Source organism: Sebastes umbrosus, chromosome 24 (assembly GCF_015220745.1).
Source record: "Sebastes umbrosus isolate fSebUmb1 chromosome 24, fSebUmb1.pri, whole genome shotgun sequence".
Lineage (NCBI taxonomy): Eukaryota > Metazoa > Chordata > Actinopteri > Perciformes > Sebastidae > Sebastes > Sebastes umbrosus.
This window is the reverse complement of record NC_051292.1, coordinates 15358023-15375259: the sequence shown is the minus strand read 5'-3', so window position 1 is coordinate 15375259 and position 17237 is coordinate 15358023. Positions and strand designations below refer to the sequence as shown.

General features: G+C 40.0%; 1 protein-coding gene across 1 annotated transcript in view; it reads right to left on the bottom strand.

Moving 5' to 3' along the window:
* The window catches only part of LOC119483949 (neural cell adhesion molecule 2-like), a 529018-nt gene that overhangs the window by 37387 nt on the left and 474394 nt on the right, over positions 1 to 17237 (bottom strand). Inside the window, 4 exon segments of the mRNA XM_037762474.1 lie at positions 3551 to 3724; positions 5235 to 5331; positions 6352 to 6539; positions 10181 to 10331. Coding sequence (XP_037618402.1) covers positions 3551 to 3724; positions 5235 to 5331; positions 6352 to 6539; positions 10181 to 10331 — 610 coding nt within the window.

Here is a 17237-nt window from a genome sequence, read left to right as displayed (position 1 = left end):
TCAAAGCGAAAAGCAAAAGCACCTATTAAGGGATATTGTGATGTGATGATAATGAGGCAAACGCCTCACCGTGACATCCCTATACATCCATCCATCCATTATCTGTAACCGCTTATCTTATTCAGGGTCGCGGGGGCTGGGGCTGATCCCAGTTGACATTGGTACACCCTGGACAGGTCTCCAGACTATCACAGGGCTGACACAGAGACACACAACCATTCACACCTACGGGACATTTAGAGTCCACAATTAATCTAATCTGCATGTCTTTGGACTGTGGGGGGAAACCTGAGCACCCGGAGAAAATCCACGCTAACACGGGGAGAACATGCAAACTCCACACAGAAGGGCCCCAAGCGGGGTTTGAACCTGCGACCCTCTTGCTGTGAGACCGTGCAGCCCCATCAGCTTTAGCTGTATTCCTAAAATATAACTCAGACAGAGGAGCTGCAGCACTCCAGTAAAAGACTAATAATAAACAGTATGAGTAGATTATTAGTATGTAAATGCAAGATAGCATTTGCAATGTAAACACTCCATTTAGTGTTATTGGTAGCAAATGAGAAAGACGCTCACCTAATGTACGGCAATATTAAACAATAAGTTCTAATAGACGATATATATTCACAGAAGATTATCTTTATGTACTATTCGAATTGTACCAACAGTAAAACAGCCTAATCTGTTGCATTCATACTGTATTAATTATTGAAGAAAATCTCATTATCAGAGCACATTACAGATCCCTATTTAAATCCTACAGTCACTAGAGTCTATGCGCATCACCTTCACTATTCAGAGTCGGCAGCGTAATGAGCTTGAGTGAAACTTGTTGTTTTTGTCAGTGTGCACAAATTAAATACTTGAATGGTAATAGGTGCTTTTGCACTTCTTTAGTCCTGGAACTGAAAACAAATTCTGCAATTTGCAGCGGTGCTGGGTTACTTTCCAGGCTATAAGCAGACATTTCAATTTGGGCAAAAGCATTGAAATGAAACGAGTCCAGGCATCTCATTATATTGAAGAGTTCATTGTGAGCTGCTGAGGAGATCTGAAGTGGCGTCTATGATTATATGACGCCACTTACTGGTTTGTAATTAGTCGCAATTTTAATATTTTATTAATAGCCTTGAATAATATATCTAACTTAACAGGTAGTTTATCCAGTTTCGCTCCTCCCTTTACTGCTAAAGTGCTACCTGCGGTTTAGTATTCGCCTCGCTGCGTCTACATATTGTAATTGACTCTGAAATGAGGGATATTAGTGATAAGCCCTTCAGGTTTGTCAGACCTGCTTCTCACCCGCCCATTAGTCCCCTGGCTTCCACTTTTCCAGCCATCCATCCTTCCTTCACCTCATGGTGTACTTTCCACCAGCAGGCTCAGAAATCAATTTGGAGTCGTAAAGCATACGAAGAGGAGGCGCGTGCTCTTTCGGCTCAGCCGGGTTTTCTGGCGCTCTCCCCCACGAGGTGTTTGAGGTGCGTCAAGAGCCCGACAACATCTCAGGGCTAAGGGCTTTGAAGAATCGCATGGCAGATCATGTGATACGGCTTCTACTCGTGTGGGATTGGTGTCGTTTTGATGTGCGGTGATGGTTAACAGGCACTGGTAAGATGCCTGACGGGATGAAGTTTCCAATTGTGTGACAAACTTATAGATATTTCTCAAAAGTGAAGTAGTTTTATTTCCCTTTGGTGACTATGTAGAATTGGTTTAAGACAGGCTCTGAACGCTGAAGGGTCATTAAACTCATCATTTATTATGTGAATGGGAGAATTTTAATTCCATCCATCTATTATCTGTAACCACCGTTCGCCAGACTATCACAGGGCTGACACATAGAGATAGACAACCATTCACGCTCACATTCACACCTACGGGACATTTAGAGTCAATTAACCTAACCTGCATGTCTTTGGACTGTGGGAGAACACCTGAGCACCCGGAGTAAACCCACGCTAACACGGGGAGAACATGCAAACTCCACACAGAAGGGCCCCAAGCTGGATTAAACCTGCGACCCTCTTGCTGTGAGGCAACAGTGCTAAACTCAATTCATGCAACAAAAATAAAAACACTCATTTATAAATGCAAAAGGATTGAACATCTATTTCTTGAACTGCTGCCATGCAAAAAATATTTTCCATACATTTACCATTGGCCGAGCATTGGGGTGGAATGTAATATTTTAGATTCTTTCCTACTTTTTTCAGGCAGCCATTGGTTTCCACTCAATTCCACATGTTTTCAGGCCCTGTCTACACGTATACAGATACTCTTAAAAAAGTTTTGGCCTCTTGTCCACCCGCAAACTTATATTTTTGAAAACGCCTTCTAAGGTGCAGAGTATCCGGATGGACGTGTAAAATGGAGCGTTTAGGAAACAATGACGTCCTCTCCTCATTTCGTGCACGCCCATTGTTGCTTTGTGTAATGAGCATGCGCCAGAAACAATAACAAAGATTTATTTGCGATTAATTTGCGATTAACTATGGACAGTCATGAGATTAATTGCGATTAAACGTTTTAATCGATTGACAGCCCTGAAATTTACACACAGATTGATTTGTAAAGTCCCTGTCAACAATATTGTAACTTGGACAAAAATCCACTACTCAAGCAAGTGTCAAGAGTCTGACATTTGATTTGTATGCCATACAAAAACTAATGGAAATCAGTGGCTCAATAGTAGTAATGTAAAGTTAACATGGACTGTGTTAAATGGTCTAAAACCAGCCCGGTCGCACGAAAAGGCATATGGAGGACATGATAAGAATACCGTTCTTGCTTTTGGCGTGTCATTTGTACGCTATGTAGTCTGTACTGACTGCGATACAAATGCATCTGCGTAAATATGCTACGCTCAGAGGTAGTGACGTGGAATAAAAAGTGAGAAAGACTGCTTATGGAGGGTGGATGGGTCCAACAAACACAGGACTTTCAACCAGAAGATCGATGTTCGTTGTCACATTTTTTACTGAGATTTGTGACGTGTTTTCAGTACTTTTGTTACGTTGTTTCCTTACGTATTTTACGTACTTATTTTAAGGCCAACCATGACGTTTTTCCTAAACCTATTGCCTATCCAACACACTCTATCCACTGGTGGATCTTGGCGTGATATTGGGTTGTGCATAATGTCTGGTATGACCCTTTACCATCGGCTGAGAAAATGACTTTGATCAGTGGATTGTAAAAACCTCACAACGTCTCTGACATGTCTTCCAGTGGCCTATATTTGACATAATAATGTGAGTTTTTGTTCTAGAAAGCGTGTAATTAAATATGTGGATCACTGGTACTGATCGCCCCTCATATACACTGTTAACAAACCGCTGTGTCCATGAAATGAGCCGAGCATGTGAAAGCTCCCTTATTGATCTGACAACCTGCCAGAGACGGAAATAGACGCCTCGTGCATAACGAGGTCCACCTCGACGGCACACTAATCGTCCTTTCATTTTGAGCACATATTACAGTAATTATCTAGTGTGAAGGTGTGAAGACCTTTCACTGTTAAGCTTATTCAAATATGACTCCCACTCACTCTGGATGCTGTGTGACTTGACGTCCCTCCAGTCCTGCGTGCCGACCTCCTTGTACTGGACCAGGTAGTAGCTGATGGGGACGCCTCCGTGCGAGTCGGGCTTCATGAAGGTGACGGTCGCCAGGCGCTGGGACACGGCCGAGAGACGCACCGAGTATGGATTTGATGGTACATCTGAAAAGAGAAAATAATGGAAATTTGAATTATTTCAAATATTAGTTTTGAAATTAGGGCTGTCATTCGATTCAAATTAATTTCTTATCTGTTCAAAATGTACCTTAAAGGGAGATTTGTCAAGTATTTAATATTCTTATCAACATGGGAGTGAACAAATATGCTGCTTTACGCAAATGTATGTTTATATTTATTATTAGAAATCAATTAACAAAAAAAAAACAATGACAAATATTGTCCAGAAACCCTCACAGGTACTGCATTTAGCATAAAAATTGTCATTTATTATCATAAAGTGGGCATGTCTGTAAAGGGGAGACTCGTGGGTACCCATAGAACCCATTTTTATTAACATATCTTGAGGTCAGAGGTCAAGGGAACCCTTTGAAAATGGCCATGACTGTTTTTTCCTCGCCAAAATTAAGCATAAGTTTGGAGCATTATTTTAACCTCCTTCACGTCAAGCTAGTGTGACATGGTTGGTATAGATGGATTCATTAGGTTTTTTAGTTTCATATGATACCAGTATCTTCACTCCAGCTTTAAAACTGAGCCCGCTACAACTTCCGAAAGATTGATTGCGTTAACGTTTTAAAGAAATTAGTGTTCAAATGAATTTGCGTAAATACGCTACTATCGCGTTAACTTTGACAGTCCTAATTGAAATATTTTGCTACTTTGAGAGAAATAAAACGCTTCAAACCGTACATATGCATCGACATTTGCACAATAAGAACAATAAATGCATTTTCTAACTGAAGACGAAGGTGCTCTTAATGCTGCAGACGGCTCCTTCTACCTATTACATCACCGTCATACCCCAAATCAAACTAAATATAGACATCATTGCCACAATAACTGTGAGCCTTGAGAGCAATTTAACACAATTTACTTCATCTGGAAGTGACTCAGCTGCATCTTTCATTAGTTTTAGGACTTGTTTTAGTCGCAAACCAACATAAACACTCTTTTTTTTTAGTGTGCGTCTCATTATCTAGCGGTTTAAAGTTTCGCTTTGAAGAGTCCTCTCAGCTTTCTGTCGGAGATCCTCCGAGTCTCTACTGCTGACTCAAACTTTTACAATTACATGAGTGTGTGTGTTCCTGCACCATTGTTAAGTGTCAGAACAACTTCCAAAAACACATTGTTTCCTCCAAGACTACATATTAGGTCAGCTTTTTTGCTCACTACTTTTCTCCTCAGCCAGAGCAATTCAATCTGCACTAAAGATAATTGGACTGCACTGTTGTGTATTAGCCGGCGCTACCGTAAATTAGGGGGTACTTCAGTAAATAGCGAGGGGTATGGTAAATCAGCTGGCACTATTTGAGATTAGGCTCGGGGGGTTGGGAGTTGTCGTGGAATTTATCTCGCTGAGAATTGCAAATAAAGCTATTACCACTAGTAGAGAGGTAGAGGGTTACAGCGTGGTTGGACGGTTACTGAGAGAGAGAGCAGTGGTTCAACAGGAATAATGTCTCGTTAGATCAGGTATAGAGGATACACTCACCTGCCTGGGCCAGAATGAACTCCTGGTATCGAACGCCAATGTTGTTCCTAGCTGTGCAGTTGTAGCGGCCAAAGTCCCTGTCGGACATCGGAGTCACCTAGAAGTGGGAAAATAATCTTATATATCTCTATGGATACTGTTTCTAGCCATGCAAACAGTTTTAAATGTCCAGGTTTTGAGATATCTGCTGTACAATGGAGAGGAATGGATTTCCTCTATGATGCTTCAAAATGAACCTTAAAGGGAGATTTGTCAAGTATTTAATCCTCTTATCAACATGGGGGTGGGCAAATATGCTGCTTTATGCAAATGTATGTATATATTTATTATTGGAAATCATTTAACAACACAAAACAATGACAGATATTGTCCATAAACCCTCACAGGTACTGCATTTAGCATAAAACAATATGCTCAAATCATAACATGGCAAACTGCAGCCCAACAGGCAACAACAGCTGTCAGTACTAAGTGAAACTTAAAAGTAACACGTTCTAACATGTTGTAGAACTGAATGAAATGTCACGTTCTGAACACAAACACAAAGGCTTCTTTAGGTTTAGGCAACAAAACTAAAACTTCTTTAGGTTGAGGCAACAAAACTACAACTTTTTTGCATCTCTGTGCATGGCATCATTTCTATAATGGTGTTATCCAATGTCTAATCTAGAAAACATTTTAGGCGAGGGTAAAAATGTTTTCCTTTGGTTCATCACAATTTACTCAGGCATAGTAATAGTCACAATAGATGGATTCTCTGAGGTCTTACCTATCCATAGAGACCAAGATCACGCATATAGACCTGGTAGTTGCAGAGCTATTCTTGATTTATTTTGGGTATGTCTGTCTAGGTGAACCACACCTTCCATCAACCTATAGGCTTTAAGAGGTTTCAGGAGTTATTTGAACCCAAATCACATCTTTTCTTTAATCTAACTAAGTAGTTTTGTGGCTAAACCTAACCAAGTTGTTTCCTGTGAAGACGGAAGTTCATTTTGAAAAGACTGGAGCGGAAATTGACACAAGTTGCTGGACATTCGTCGGAAAACACAGGAAAAATGAGGACTAATTTCGCAGTGTGTGAACTTTCTCATGCTAGTAAAACACTTTTACCCACCTCCAGCACAGACTTGCCGTTAGCACTGTGCACCCGCGTGTTGGCGGTTCCCTCCGCAGAGATGGTGAAGCGCTCTCTCCTCCACAGCATGGTGGCCGGAGGGTTGGACATCACGTCGCAGCTGATGTTCACCGGGTTCCCCTCCCACGAGTAGAAGATGGTGTGATTGGTCAGGAACTTCGGTATATCTGTCGACAGAACATAAAGACGTTATCTCCGACGCCTCATTTGCATGGTAAATCGGCTAAAACAAGACACAAATTGCTAAAAGAGTTATTGCTGGTGTGCTGGGGATTTGTGGCAGCCAATTAAACACACAAATCAAAGGTGAAGCTGTGCTGCATGATCAAAGACATAAAATGACTTGCTGAGGCTTATCCTACAAAGAGAGAGAGACGAAGAAGCATTTCATTAACGCTCCCTCTGCAAAAACTGAAATTGAAGCCACCGCATGCAGAAAGGGGGGGTATCTGCGTTACCATCATCTCCCCAAGAATAAAAATAAAGGATGCAAACAGAAGCTCATTTGCCCCGACAAATAGAAAGGGCAGTAATGGACGATTGCGGCTCGTGTGGGTTTCTTTGGGCCCAGTCAGCCCAGCTCAGTCGGAGAGGCATTATGGTTGTTGTATGCTCGCTTGCAGGATTCCATTAAAGAGATTGATGCCTGGCTCTCTGTCACAGCCGAGGACGCGTTATCCCCCCGCAGCCTGCAGTGACTTAGTAAATGAGTTCATTAGTTCGGTGGCAACGGCTGGCTCAGCCCCGCCGCCACACTCACAGAGTCTTTCTGCAGAGCAAGTCGTCAGCGATGACAGCTTCATGGTTGCGTGTGCATGCATGTGAGGTTTGTTTTGTTCTTCAAAAACTCATAAATTTAGGAGAAAAAAACTTGAACATTCTCTTATAATAAAGTCTTACATTTACGAGAAAAAACTCACTTATTAACAAGAAAAAAAAACTTGAGTATTCTCTGATTATAAAAGTCATGAATTTACAAGAAAAACCTCACTAATTAAGGAAACAAAACGTGAATATTCTCTGATTATATATGTACGAGAAAAAAAAGTTCTATATTCTCTCTACATTTACAAGAAAAAACTCACAAATTTACAAGAACAAATACTTGAATATTCTCTGATTATAAAGTCATCAATTTACAAGAAAAAAACTTGAATATTCCCTGATTAAAAAAGAAATACATTTATGAGACAAACTCACTAATTAACAAGAACATTTTTTTGAATATTCTCCAATTATAAAGTGATAGATTTACGAGAAAAAAACTTTGATATTCTATTATATTAAAGTGGTAAATTTACGAGAAAAACTCACTAATTAACAAGAAAAAAACTTTGATATTTTCTTATTAAAAAAGTTATAAATTTACAAGAAAAAACTCACTAACTAACGAGAAAAATCCTTGAATATCCTCTTATTATAAAGTCATAAATTCACAAGAAAAGAACAAGGAATTTTCTCTGATTATAAAGTCATACATTTACGGAAAAAACTCACTGATGAGAAAAAAACTTGGATATTCTATTATATTAAATTGGTAAATTTACGAGAAAAACGAATTAGTGATAAGAAAACTTGAATATTCTCTGATTATTAAGTCATAAATTTACGAGAAACAAAACTTGAATATTCTCTGATTATAAAGTCATACATTTACAAGAAAAAACTCAGTAATTTACAGAGGCAAAACTTGAATATTCTCTGATTATAAAGTCATAAATTTACGAGAAAACAAATTTGAATATTCTGATAAAGAAAAGTCATAACTTTCCGAGAAAATAAAATTGTCTTTTGGTGATTTGGTTCCTATTGTTTTGTCGTAAATTTAATTTGTGACTTTTTCTCAAAGAATTTTAGACTTTTTTTCTGGCAAATTAACAGTGATTTTACGTACCTACTGTGCAGTCTTGTGCACATCTACAGTCCATGTGAGGTTTGTTTTCTTCTACATGAGGAAGCCATTAAACCTTTTACCAAAATGTCAACTTTTCAACAACTATGCAAAATCCTTGAACCCAAAAGTCACCTCAGCCCGAGGAGGAGAAAATTGGTTTCTACATGACAACAGAGATGCAGTATTCTTTCTTTTTTCTTTACCTCGGAGTATATTTGTTTGTCTCTCTTTGTTGTTCCTCTGAGCTTCAAGGTGGAAATGCTGCACTTATCTATTCGTTCAGGCAACAGAGCCGCTCTCATAATGAACCTCATAATTCCGAGGCCAAAATGGAGATCTTTACTTCAGAGCTCATTAGGCAGGGGATAGCCCGCCCCATATAAACCCCAAACAAGCAGCACTGACGAATGGGCGCGCTCGTCGGGAAGTAGGGGAGCTGTCAGCGGGGGGGAAAAACGAAAGGCGACGCATGATATCCTCTCGCTAATTAACCCTTGTGAAGGCTGTGTGTGCGGTGAGGGGGTGAGTTGTTTATAATAATATAATGATCTTCAGAAAGAGAAACAGCCTCAGTGTGAGAAGAATTATTAGAACTAAGCACGGCTGAACTTTCGAACTCCGAACAAGACTGCAGGGGTGCACGTGTTTCTAGCGAGGTTGCTGATTTGAATGCTTAAACGTGCGTACGGGTTTCATTTTCACATTAAGGATGCAGAGAGTGGAGGTGCTGGTGGGGTTATATCAGGTCACCAGGGCCCCATCAGTAACAGGAATCAGTCTTAGTCATTTTGCCCACAGACAATGTTACACATCTAGTTGCTTTCCAACTGCACTTATATCTACTCTCTCAACCTCAAAATCTTCTTTCCTGTGCTGTAAACCAATGTTGTAATGTTGAACTTGTTTAATACAATTTTAGTAATTTTAATCTAATTTAAAACATTCACTTCAGTAAATTATATTTACACTACGACGGCATATTAGGGCCATTGTAGGTAAAAAAAAAAAAATGCAGAGCTTGGGGAGGGGGGTAATGTTCCAGGAAAAAACTACCAAGAATTTCTGAGATTAAAGTCGCAAATTTACAAGAAAAAAACGTGGATATTCGATGATATTAAATTGATAAATTTACCGGGAAAAAAACTCACTAATTAACGAGAAAAAAACAAACTTTGAATATTATCTGGTTATAAAGTCAGAAATTTATGAGAAAAGAACTCACTAATTTATGAGAAAAATCTTTGAATATTCTCTGGTTATGTATTTATAAATTTATGAGGAAAAACTCGTAAAAATTGTCTTTTTGCGATGTGGTTCCTTGCAAAAAAAACACTGTTTGTTTTTTCGTAAATTTAATTTGTGACTTCAATCCCAGAGAATTTCAGACTTTTTTCAGAATTTTTTCTCATAAATTTACCACATTATTACTATTTTTTTTTAACCTACAATGGCTCTAATACGCCATCATAGTACAGTCATATTATAACTCAATTAACTGATTTGTTCATTACAAATGTATTTATTTGCCCTTTCCAGAAAAAAAGAAAGAAAAATTGCCCTGTAGAACAAAATATTCATCTAATGTTAATGTAGTTTAGTTTAAATGTGCAGTCCTGTGCACACCTACAGTCCAGCCACACGTGTTTTCACCTGATTAGACCTCTGATCCGGACAGAGTGTGGAGTCTTTTCACAGCAGCTATTTTGTCGTGTAATTGCAGGATAAACACGGGTGTAATTGATACAATTAATTATGGTCCTGTTCTATTTGGTGTCATTCCAGTGAGCCAGCGTGCACAATAGCAGAGCCCTGACCCCCTTAATTATTAATTACACCTGTGATCACCCTGCGATGTCATGCCAAAGCAGGAATAACCGGAACTACAAACTCTGATCAGACACTAAACATACTCACACTCAATGTCCAGGAACATGCTCTTCTGATGACCTCCGATCCGGCTCAGCGCCTCGCAATCAAACCGGCCCAAGTCCGTGAGCCGCACGCCGCTGATGGTCAACACCGACTTGCCGTGACGACCGCGGACCTCGAAGCGTCCGTCCAGACTCTGGAGACAAAAAACACACAAGACTTATTGTCTTCTAGCTGTTTGTGGAAATTGTGATAAAGAATTGGCATTTACATCCCTGTAATTTTCACGCACTTAATAAGTGGTTTGAAATTCTGATGAATAACAACCCAAACGCGACATTTGTAGCGCGACAAAGAGCAGCTAATCAGACAGACCCGGCGTGCTGATTCAGGAGGGAAAGATTATAGTTATGTATAATAAAGCAAATACTATATTTAAAGAATTTGCATCATCCGTACTTGTGATTGAGATATGAAGAACGGAAAGGAAGGAAAGTTTCCCGCCCAACTTGATCCATTTTGCCCCCCGCCCCCACCAACCGTTGCTTGTCACACATAGTCGGGGTTAATGCAATAAACTGTCGATTTATTACGAGGTCATTACGTCTGTATGAAGACAGATGGTGTCAATTTGAAGCAACGGGTCAATTACAGCAGACGAGGCTATCAGTCCAGTAATCGACATTCACTCGTAATGAGAAAAAAACAGCCCAGGAGCATCCAGACTGTTACCTCACAGATAACCTTTGTCACCCCCCCAAGAAACTACTTTCCAGAGGTCTTACCCATGATGCATTTAAGAGCTTTTGTTTTGATTGGATACACGGGCAAAATAATTTCAAACAATGCCACTTGTTGCCTTTTGTCTTTAACCCCTTAACCCAGGGGTCTGCAACCTGCGGCTCCGGAGCCACATGCAGCTCTTTAGCTCCTCTCCAGTGGCTCCCTGTGGATCTTTAAAATGGAAATTAATAACTGTTTTATGTTTACATTTTCATTTTTATTTATCATTGTTGTAGGTCTATGGTACGCCGGTGCGACGGAGTATTAGGGCCACACTGAGGAAAATAAATAAATCTGAGATTTCGAGAATAAAGTCATAATATTACGAGATTAAAGTCATAGGTTTACGAGAAAAAAGTCTTCGTATTATGAGAATAAAGTCATAATATTGTAGGGTAGTAATTTTACATGTTATTTTTTTTAATTCTCGTAACATTACGACTTTTTTCTCGTAATATTCTGACTTTATTCTGTAAATCTCAGATGTGTTTTCCCTCAATGTGGCCCTAATACTCCGTAGTACATTTGCTCTTTGGCCCTCACTGCATTAGACTTATATACTATATACTTAGACTATGAACTGTGTTACCTTCATCACAATGATCAAATGTTTTGCGGCTTCAGACAGATTTTTTTTTTTTGTTCCTAAAATGGCTCTTTTGATAGTAAAGGTTGCTGACCCCTGCCTCAACCTCTTCTACCCAACGAACCCGGTACCGAGTTTTTGACCGTTTTTATATTGAATGTACATACTTGACTTTTTTGTCAGCTTATCTACATTGTTATTGATCTTATTTGTTATAATCTACTTGATCATATTTAATTGTTATAATAAAACTACTCCATTTGGAGTCAAAATTATACAATTTTTATTGATTTCATACTGAGCACAATGGTAGAATGTGATGATGCACAGGGTAAATGTCATGGCCAAAGGCTCCATTGTGTGCACAGAGCCTCCTGTAGTGGATATCAGTAGTATTTTATAGCCAGATACTCCTTTCAAGAGGTAGAAAACTGCCAAATGGAGAGTCCTCCTGGTCCTATCCTTACTTAAACCTTTGTAGAATCTATGTGCTTTGTTTTATTTATATCTGCTTTGGCTCAGTTGTAATCAAGGAGTTGCTGAATGAATTCAGTGGCATCTCTGTGCATGGCATCACTGCTATAATGGTGTTATCCAGTGTCTGATCTAAAAAAACATCTTAGGAGAGGATAAAAATGTCCTTTGGTTCATCACAGATTACTCAGGCATAGTAACAGTCACAATGTTACTGACACTGGGGATGAATTCTCTAATAGAGACCAAGATCATGCATATAGACCTGGTAGTTGTGGAGCTATTCTTGATTTATTTTGGTCAAGTCTGTCTAGAAGAACCACACTTTCCAGCACCCTAGGGCTTAAGAGGTTAAAAGTCTGACAGCCTGCCGGCGGCTCTTGGGGGTTATTGAAGGTTGAGTTTTCAAGTTAGAGTGAAGATACTTTTATCATATGAAACTAGAAATCCTAAGGAAACCATTGGTATCAACCATGTCATGCTATCTTGTTATGAAGAACACTAAATAACGCTAAGAATGTACTATTTAAACTAGACACCTTGGATGGCTTTCCTAGCTAGATTGACAATAAGTGGGTTTCTGAGCAGTTACCAGAACAGAAGTGCTCGACAAAACAGTCTTTGAATTACATAAATTGGGTCTCACTGTAAAGCTGAGACTCTTGTAGATCAAATGAGCCCAACTGTATTCATGTGTGATGATGTTAGTCCCCATAGGAGACATTTCATTGTAGTGGGACCATTTTTTGAAACCTCACTGTATAAAATGACCTGTGGTGACCTCTAGGATAATCACAGCCTCATGAAACTTTACAGCCACAAACTAGAGACCTAGAGCATTCAGAGGATGGATGGATCAAACTAGAGACCTAGAGCATTCAGAGGATGGATGGATCAAACTAGAGACCAAGAGCATTCAGAGGAGGGATGGATCAAATTAGAGACCTAGAGCATTCAGAGGATGGATGGATCAGACTAGAGACCTAGAGCATTCAGAGGATGGATGGATCAAATTAGAGACCTAGAGCATTCAGAGGATGGATGGATCAAACTAGAGACCTAGAGCATTCAGAGGATGGATGGATCAAACTAGAGACCTAGAGCATTCAGAGGATGGATGGATCAGACTAGAGACCCAGAGCATTCAGATGATGGATGGATCAGACTAGAGACCTAGAAAAAGCACCCAAAAAAAGTGCTGCAACAACTTATGAGACATAAAAGAGCATGGGAACGACCAACATATACTCCTATCATCATCATTCCTGATATATGACTAGAACAACTTGACACACGGTGCTGCATCTCAAATTAATCTCCAGGTTCCCAGCTTTCAGATGATGTACACCACTTCTATGTGACATCTACTGTTGACCTGCTATCTCCCCCTAAAGATCCCCACTCCTACCCTTCTAAAACATTTTTTCCTATTCATGCAGAGTAGCCTTTGCAAACCAAAAAAGTCCAGTATCAGTATCAGTTCAGTAAATCAGATGCTAAACATGATGAACACCAAACAGCAGTGGTTCTTCTTCAATATATATGTGTAATGAAGAAGTTGCTCTGACATTCTCTCTTTTCGCAGTCGAGGCACCGCCGTGAATAGGAAACGCAGTTTTAGTTGAGTTCTTCTTATTATTCATAGAGTCGGAGAGAGCCGTGGGGTGTTTTCAATGTAAGTACCGACCGAACGGCACATGGCATACATTAGGGCGGCAATCTATCCTGGGCTCTTGAAGCCTTTTGTGCGCGAAAAAAACATGGATATCAGTGCTGGCAGCAACACGTCATGATCGCACTGCTAAGTGACGCTGAAATGGACCGGCTTGTATAATCTGAGACACAGGTCCTATATTTTATGAACACGACTTGAGGAGTCGACACTGCGTAGAAGTTTTGTGGCTATAAATACACACAAAAAGGTATGTGTACAATCGTGATGAGGACTTTTTGATTTCCCACATTGTTGCCTTCTAATTAGTCAATTAAGTCAACTTGGATAAACAGCTTTAAAAGAGTAAAAATAGAATCGAAGTTATTTAGCTCAAGGCCTGAGAGTTAATGTAGGATTGCACTCAAATTAGTAATGTGAGTTTGTTCCTAATAAAGGAATTAGAACAACAACAAAAAGTTAAACCAGGCCCCCAGTAAGCCTGTTTAGTAAAGGGATAGCCCACAATGCTTTGGGAGGTTTTCGTCACTGCAGCTGTAATTTTTGAGGCATCTTACTGTATATACAAGATATGTAACATGCTCCAGGAAATCTCCTATATCACTTCCTGAATTCTTTTTTTTCCCGGCATAGATCTGGGGTAAAGCTGTGTCCGTGACATTTCGGAGTTACAATAATTGATAACCAGTTTCCGATTTATACTAGGGGTTTCAGAAAATATCGAAAATATCACGATTTTATGTTTTGTGATACTGTATCTATTCTCAAAAACACCATCGATTTTGAATTCATAATTTACATCAAATCCATTTATTCACCGACAACTAAACTGTACACACACTGCACCGCTACGTTCACGGCTATAACGCCACCATCGACCCCACACTCACCGCCGGTCTGTCTGACACTTGTTAAAGTTACGCTGACAGACCGTACATGTTAGACAACGCCGAGCACAACCACTGGCAACGCTACATCTCCGAACGTAGCACAAACTTGCTAGTGTCCGTGCGTCCGTTCTTGCAGAAAGTATAACCGAAGCTTAAGAAAATCGATCGGCGCCAACCATGTCAGCTTGTCGGCAAGAATGCTAAATAACAAGTTCTGTTAAACTCTGGTGAGGAAACACTTCTGACCTCACGGTATGAGAATGAAAACTCTGAGATGAACAGAGTGAGGAAACTGCATCTTACTAGATAAAACTGATTTGGACAAATGGCATAATTTGCAGTTGGAAAAAAGGTAATAAATCGCACTATATCTTATCGTAATACTCAGCATACTGCAATAAGATCGGTTAATAATCGGTTAACGAGGGTCGGTTATCGGTTTTGAAATTTTTTTTAAAATAGAATCCCTAAGTTGTTCTTTTTGACCTCCAAAGCACTGTGTCTGCACATTTGCATGCATGTTTATGTGGGTCTGTGCTCCCGTCTACTTCTGTATATTTCCATATTTAAAAGTCTGTGGATGCGTGTGCACATCCTGCACACCTCCACCATAGATGTCCCCGGTAAATCAAAGCACATCCAGCCCCGTCTAATGCCCCCCTGTCTCTGCTAGGACTCATTATGTGTCTAAGCCTCATGAGCCTCGGTCGTGAGGCCCCCCTCTCCTGAATCACACTCTCTTTATGTTGTGGTCGGCTACAGCATTATCCTGTTTAGAAATGGCTTATCTTTGCTCTTATCGTTGCAATACTATCAACCGACGAGGTGAAGCAGCTTTTAGAGGCTCCGTTCTTTGTGCTGCCACTGCACACTTGCTTGTTTGCCTCGCCAGCTGAGGTCAATGGGATTGGGGGGGGGAGTGTGCGTTGAATAGAAATGTGGGGGATGAGAGGAGGAGGAGGAGGAGGAGGAGGAAGAGAGGAAATCTTCCAGGAGGGTGCGTCTGAGTCAGGAAATTACTCGCTAACCCCCCCCCCCCTTCTGCCAACTGACAGGGTCTGTCTAGAGACCAACTCAGCCCCTAAAGCACAGCCTGTTTGATATGCAGCTCAGTCCAACGACGAGGCAAGCGGCCAGACGTGAACACAACGGCGAGTCGCGCGCACACGCATGTTCCTGTCGCTTGCTCACACATACTGTAAACACGTGAGCGGTAAGCACAGCAGACATGTGGAAGCAGAGGGAATAGAGGAACAGGAGGAGATGAAAGAACGAGCAGGTGAGCAAAAAGGAGGTGCAGGAATATGAAACGAAAGCCTATCTGATCCAAAAAAAAAAACGACAGCGAACATGTGAAGCTAAATCTCAAATGCAATGCAGAGTGGGATTCTGGACCCCTGTGCTATTTCAGTCCAAATGCTGGATTTTTTCAGATATTAAAAATGTCAGCTGTAAATGTCAGCGAGGCTGGAAAACACACTGTCGTCTAATTCTGGCGAGCGCCACTTATTCAAACAGTTTGGCGTCGGGGCTGTTCATATTTGCACCATTACAGCGTCACCTCTTCCTCATGACAACAGCAAAATGACATTTAATAATGGCTTTCTGGTTCAAGGAAATGGAGGCCAACAAGGGGGTAGCGACAGCAAAATCCGGGGATAAACATTACTATTATCCATTTACGACTGGGTTTCTGCAGAGCGGTGTGCTGCTTTTGTGACCAGGTGTCAAACAGAAAACAATAATCTCAACGGGCGTGGGAGTCGGCTTTGTTCGAGGTTTGATTGTGAAAGAGACGAGCTCAAGTCAACACAAATACGCCTCCAAGTTGACGGAAAAAGTTATTCTCAAGTTAAAGGGAAAAGTCATAAAAAGTCATAGTATAGTATGTCAAAAAGTAGAACATTTCAAGTTTATTTTCTAAAGTATACTTAAGTAAAGTTCAAGTATATTGCCCCGAAGTATACTTTATGGAGGAAGTATATTAATATCAATGTACTAGTAGTATACTAGTAGTGTACTACTTCAATACTTCTTGGGACTAAATTACCCAGCTTTTTGATTTATAAAAGTATATTTTTAAGTTTACTTTAAGTGTAAGAAGAGTAAACTTTGAGTACACAACTTGTTTACATCTAAGCTATATTTTGTACTGCATCTATAATATGAAGTATACAAGTGATAGGTATACTGTTAGTTTAATAGTTATATACTTGTCACCCACTTTTTAGTTTATGAAAGTACACTTTAAAGTACTCTCAGTTTAATAGTTTTTATACTGCAAGTATACTTGTATATACTTGTAGCCCACTTTTTAGTTTATGAAAGTACACTTTGTATACTTTAACTTATAGTTAACTTAGCCAATGATTTGTATATCACATAGAGACTTGCTCCTTTTGCTATTTGACTTTTGTGATGATACAAAAATAAATACATTTTTCTCACATGCCTCCACGGTGAATAGAGAATTAACAAAATGTAGAAAATTCTTGATCAATTGAAGTAAATTTATATCAAAACATTTGTTTACAAACTCTCACACACTATCAAAAAGTAAGCCCAACTACAGCCAAAAATAGCCTCGGGTCTGACCCTGTCGCCGGTTTTCCTTCCTTGGACCACTTTTGGTAGGTCCTGACCACTGCAGACCGGGAACATCCCACAAGAGCTGCAGTTCTGGAGATGCTCTGACCC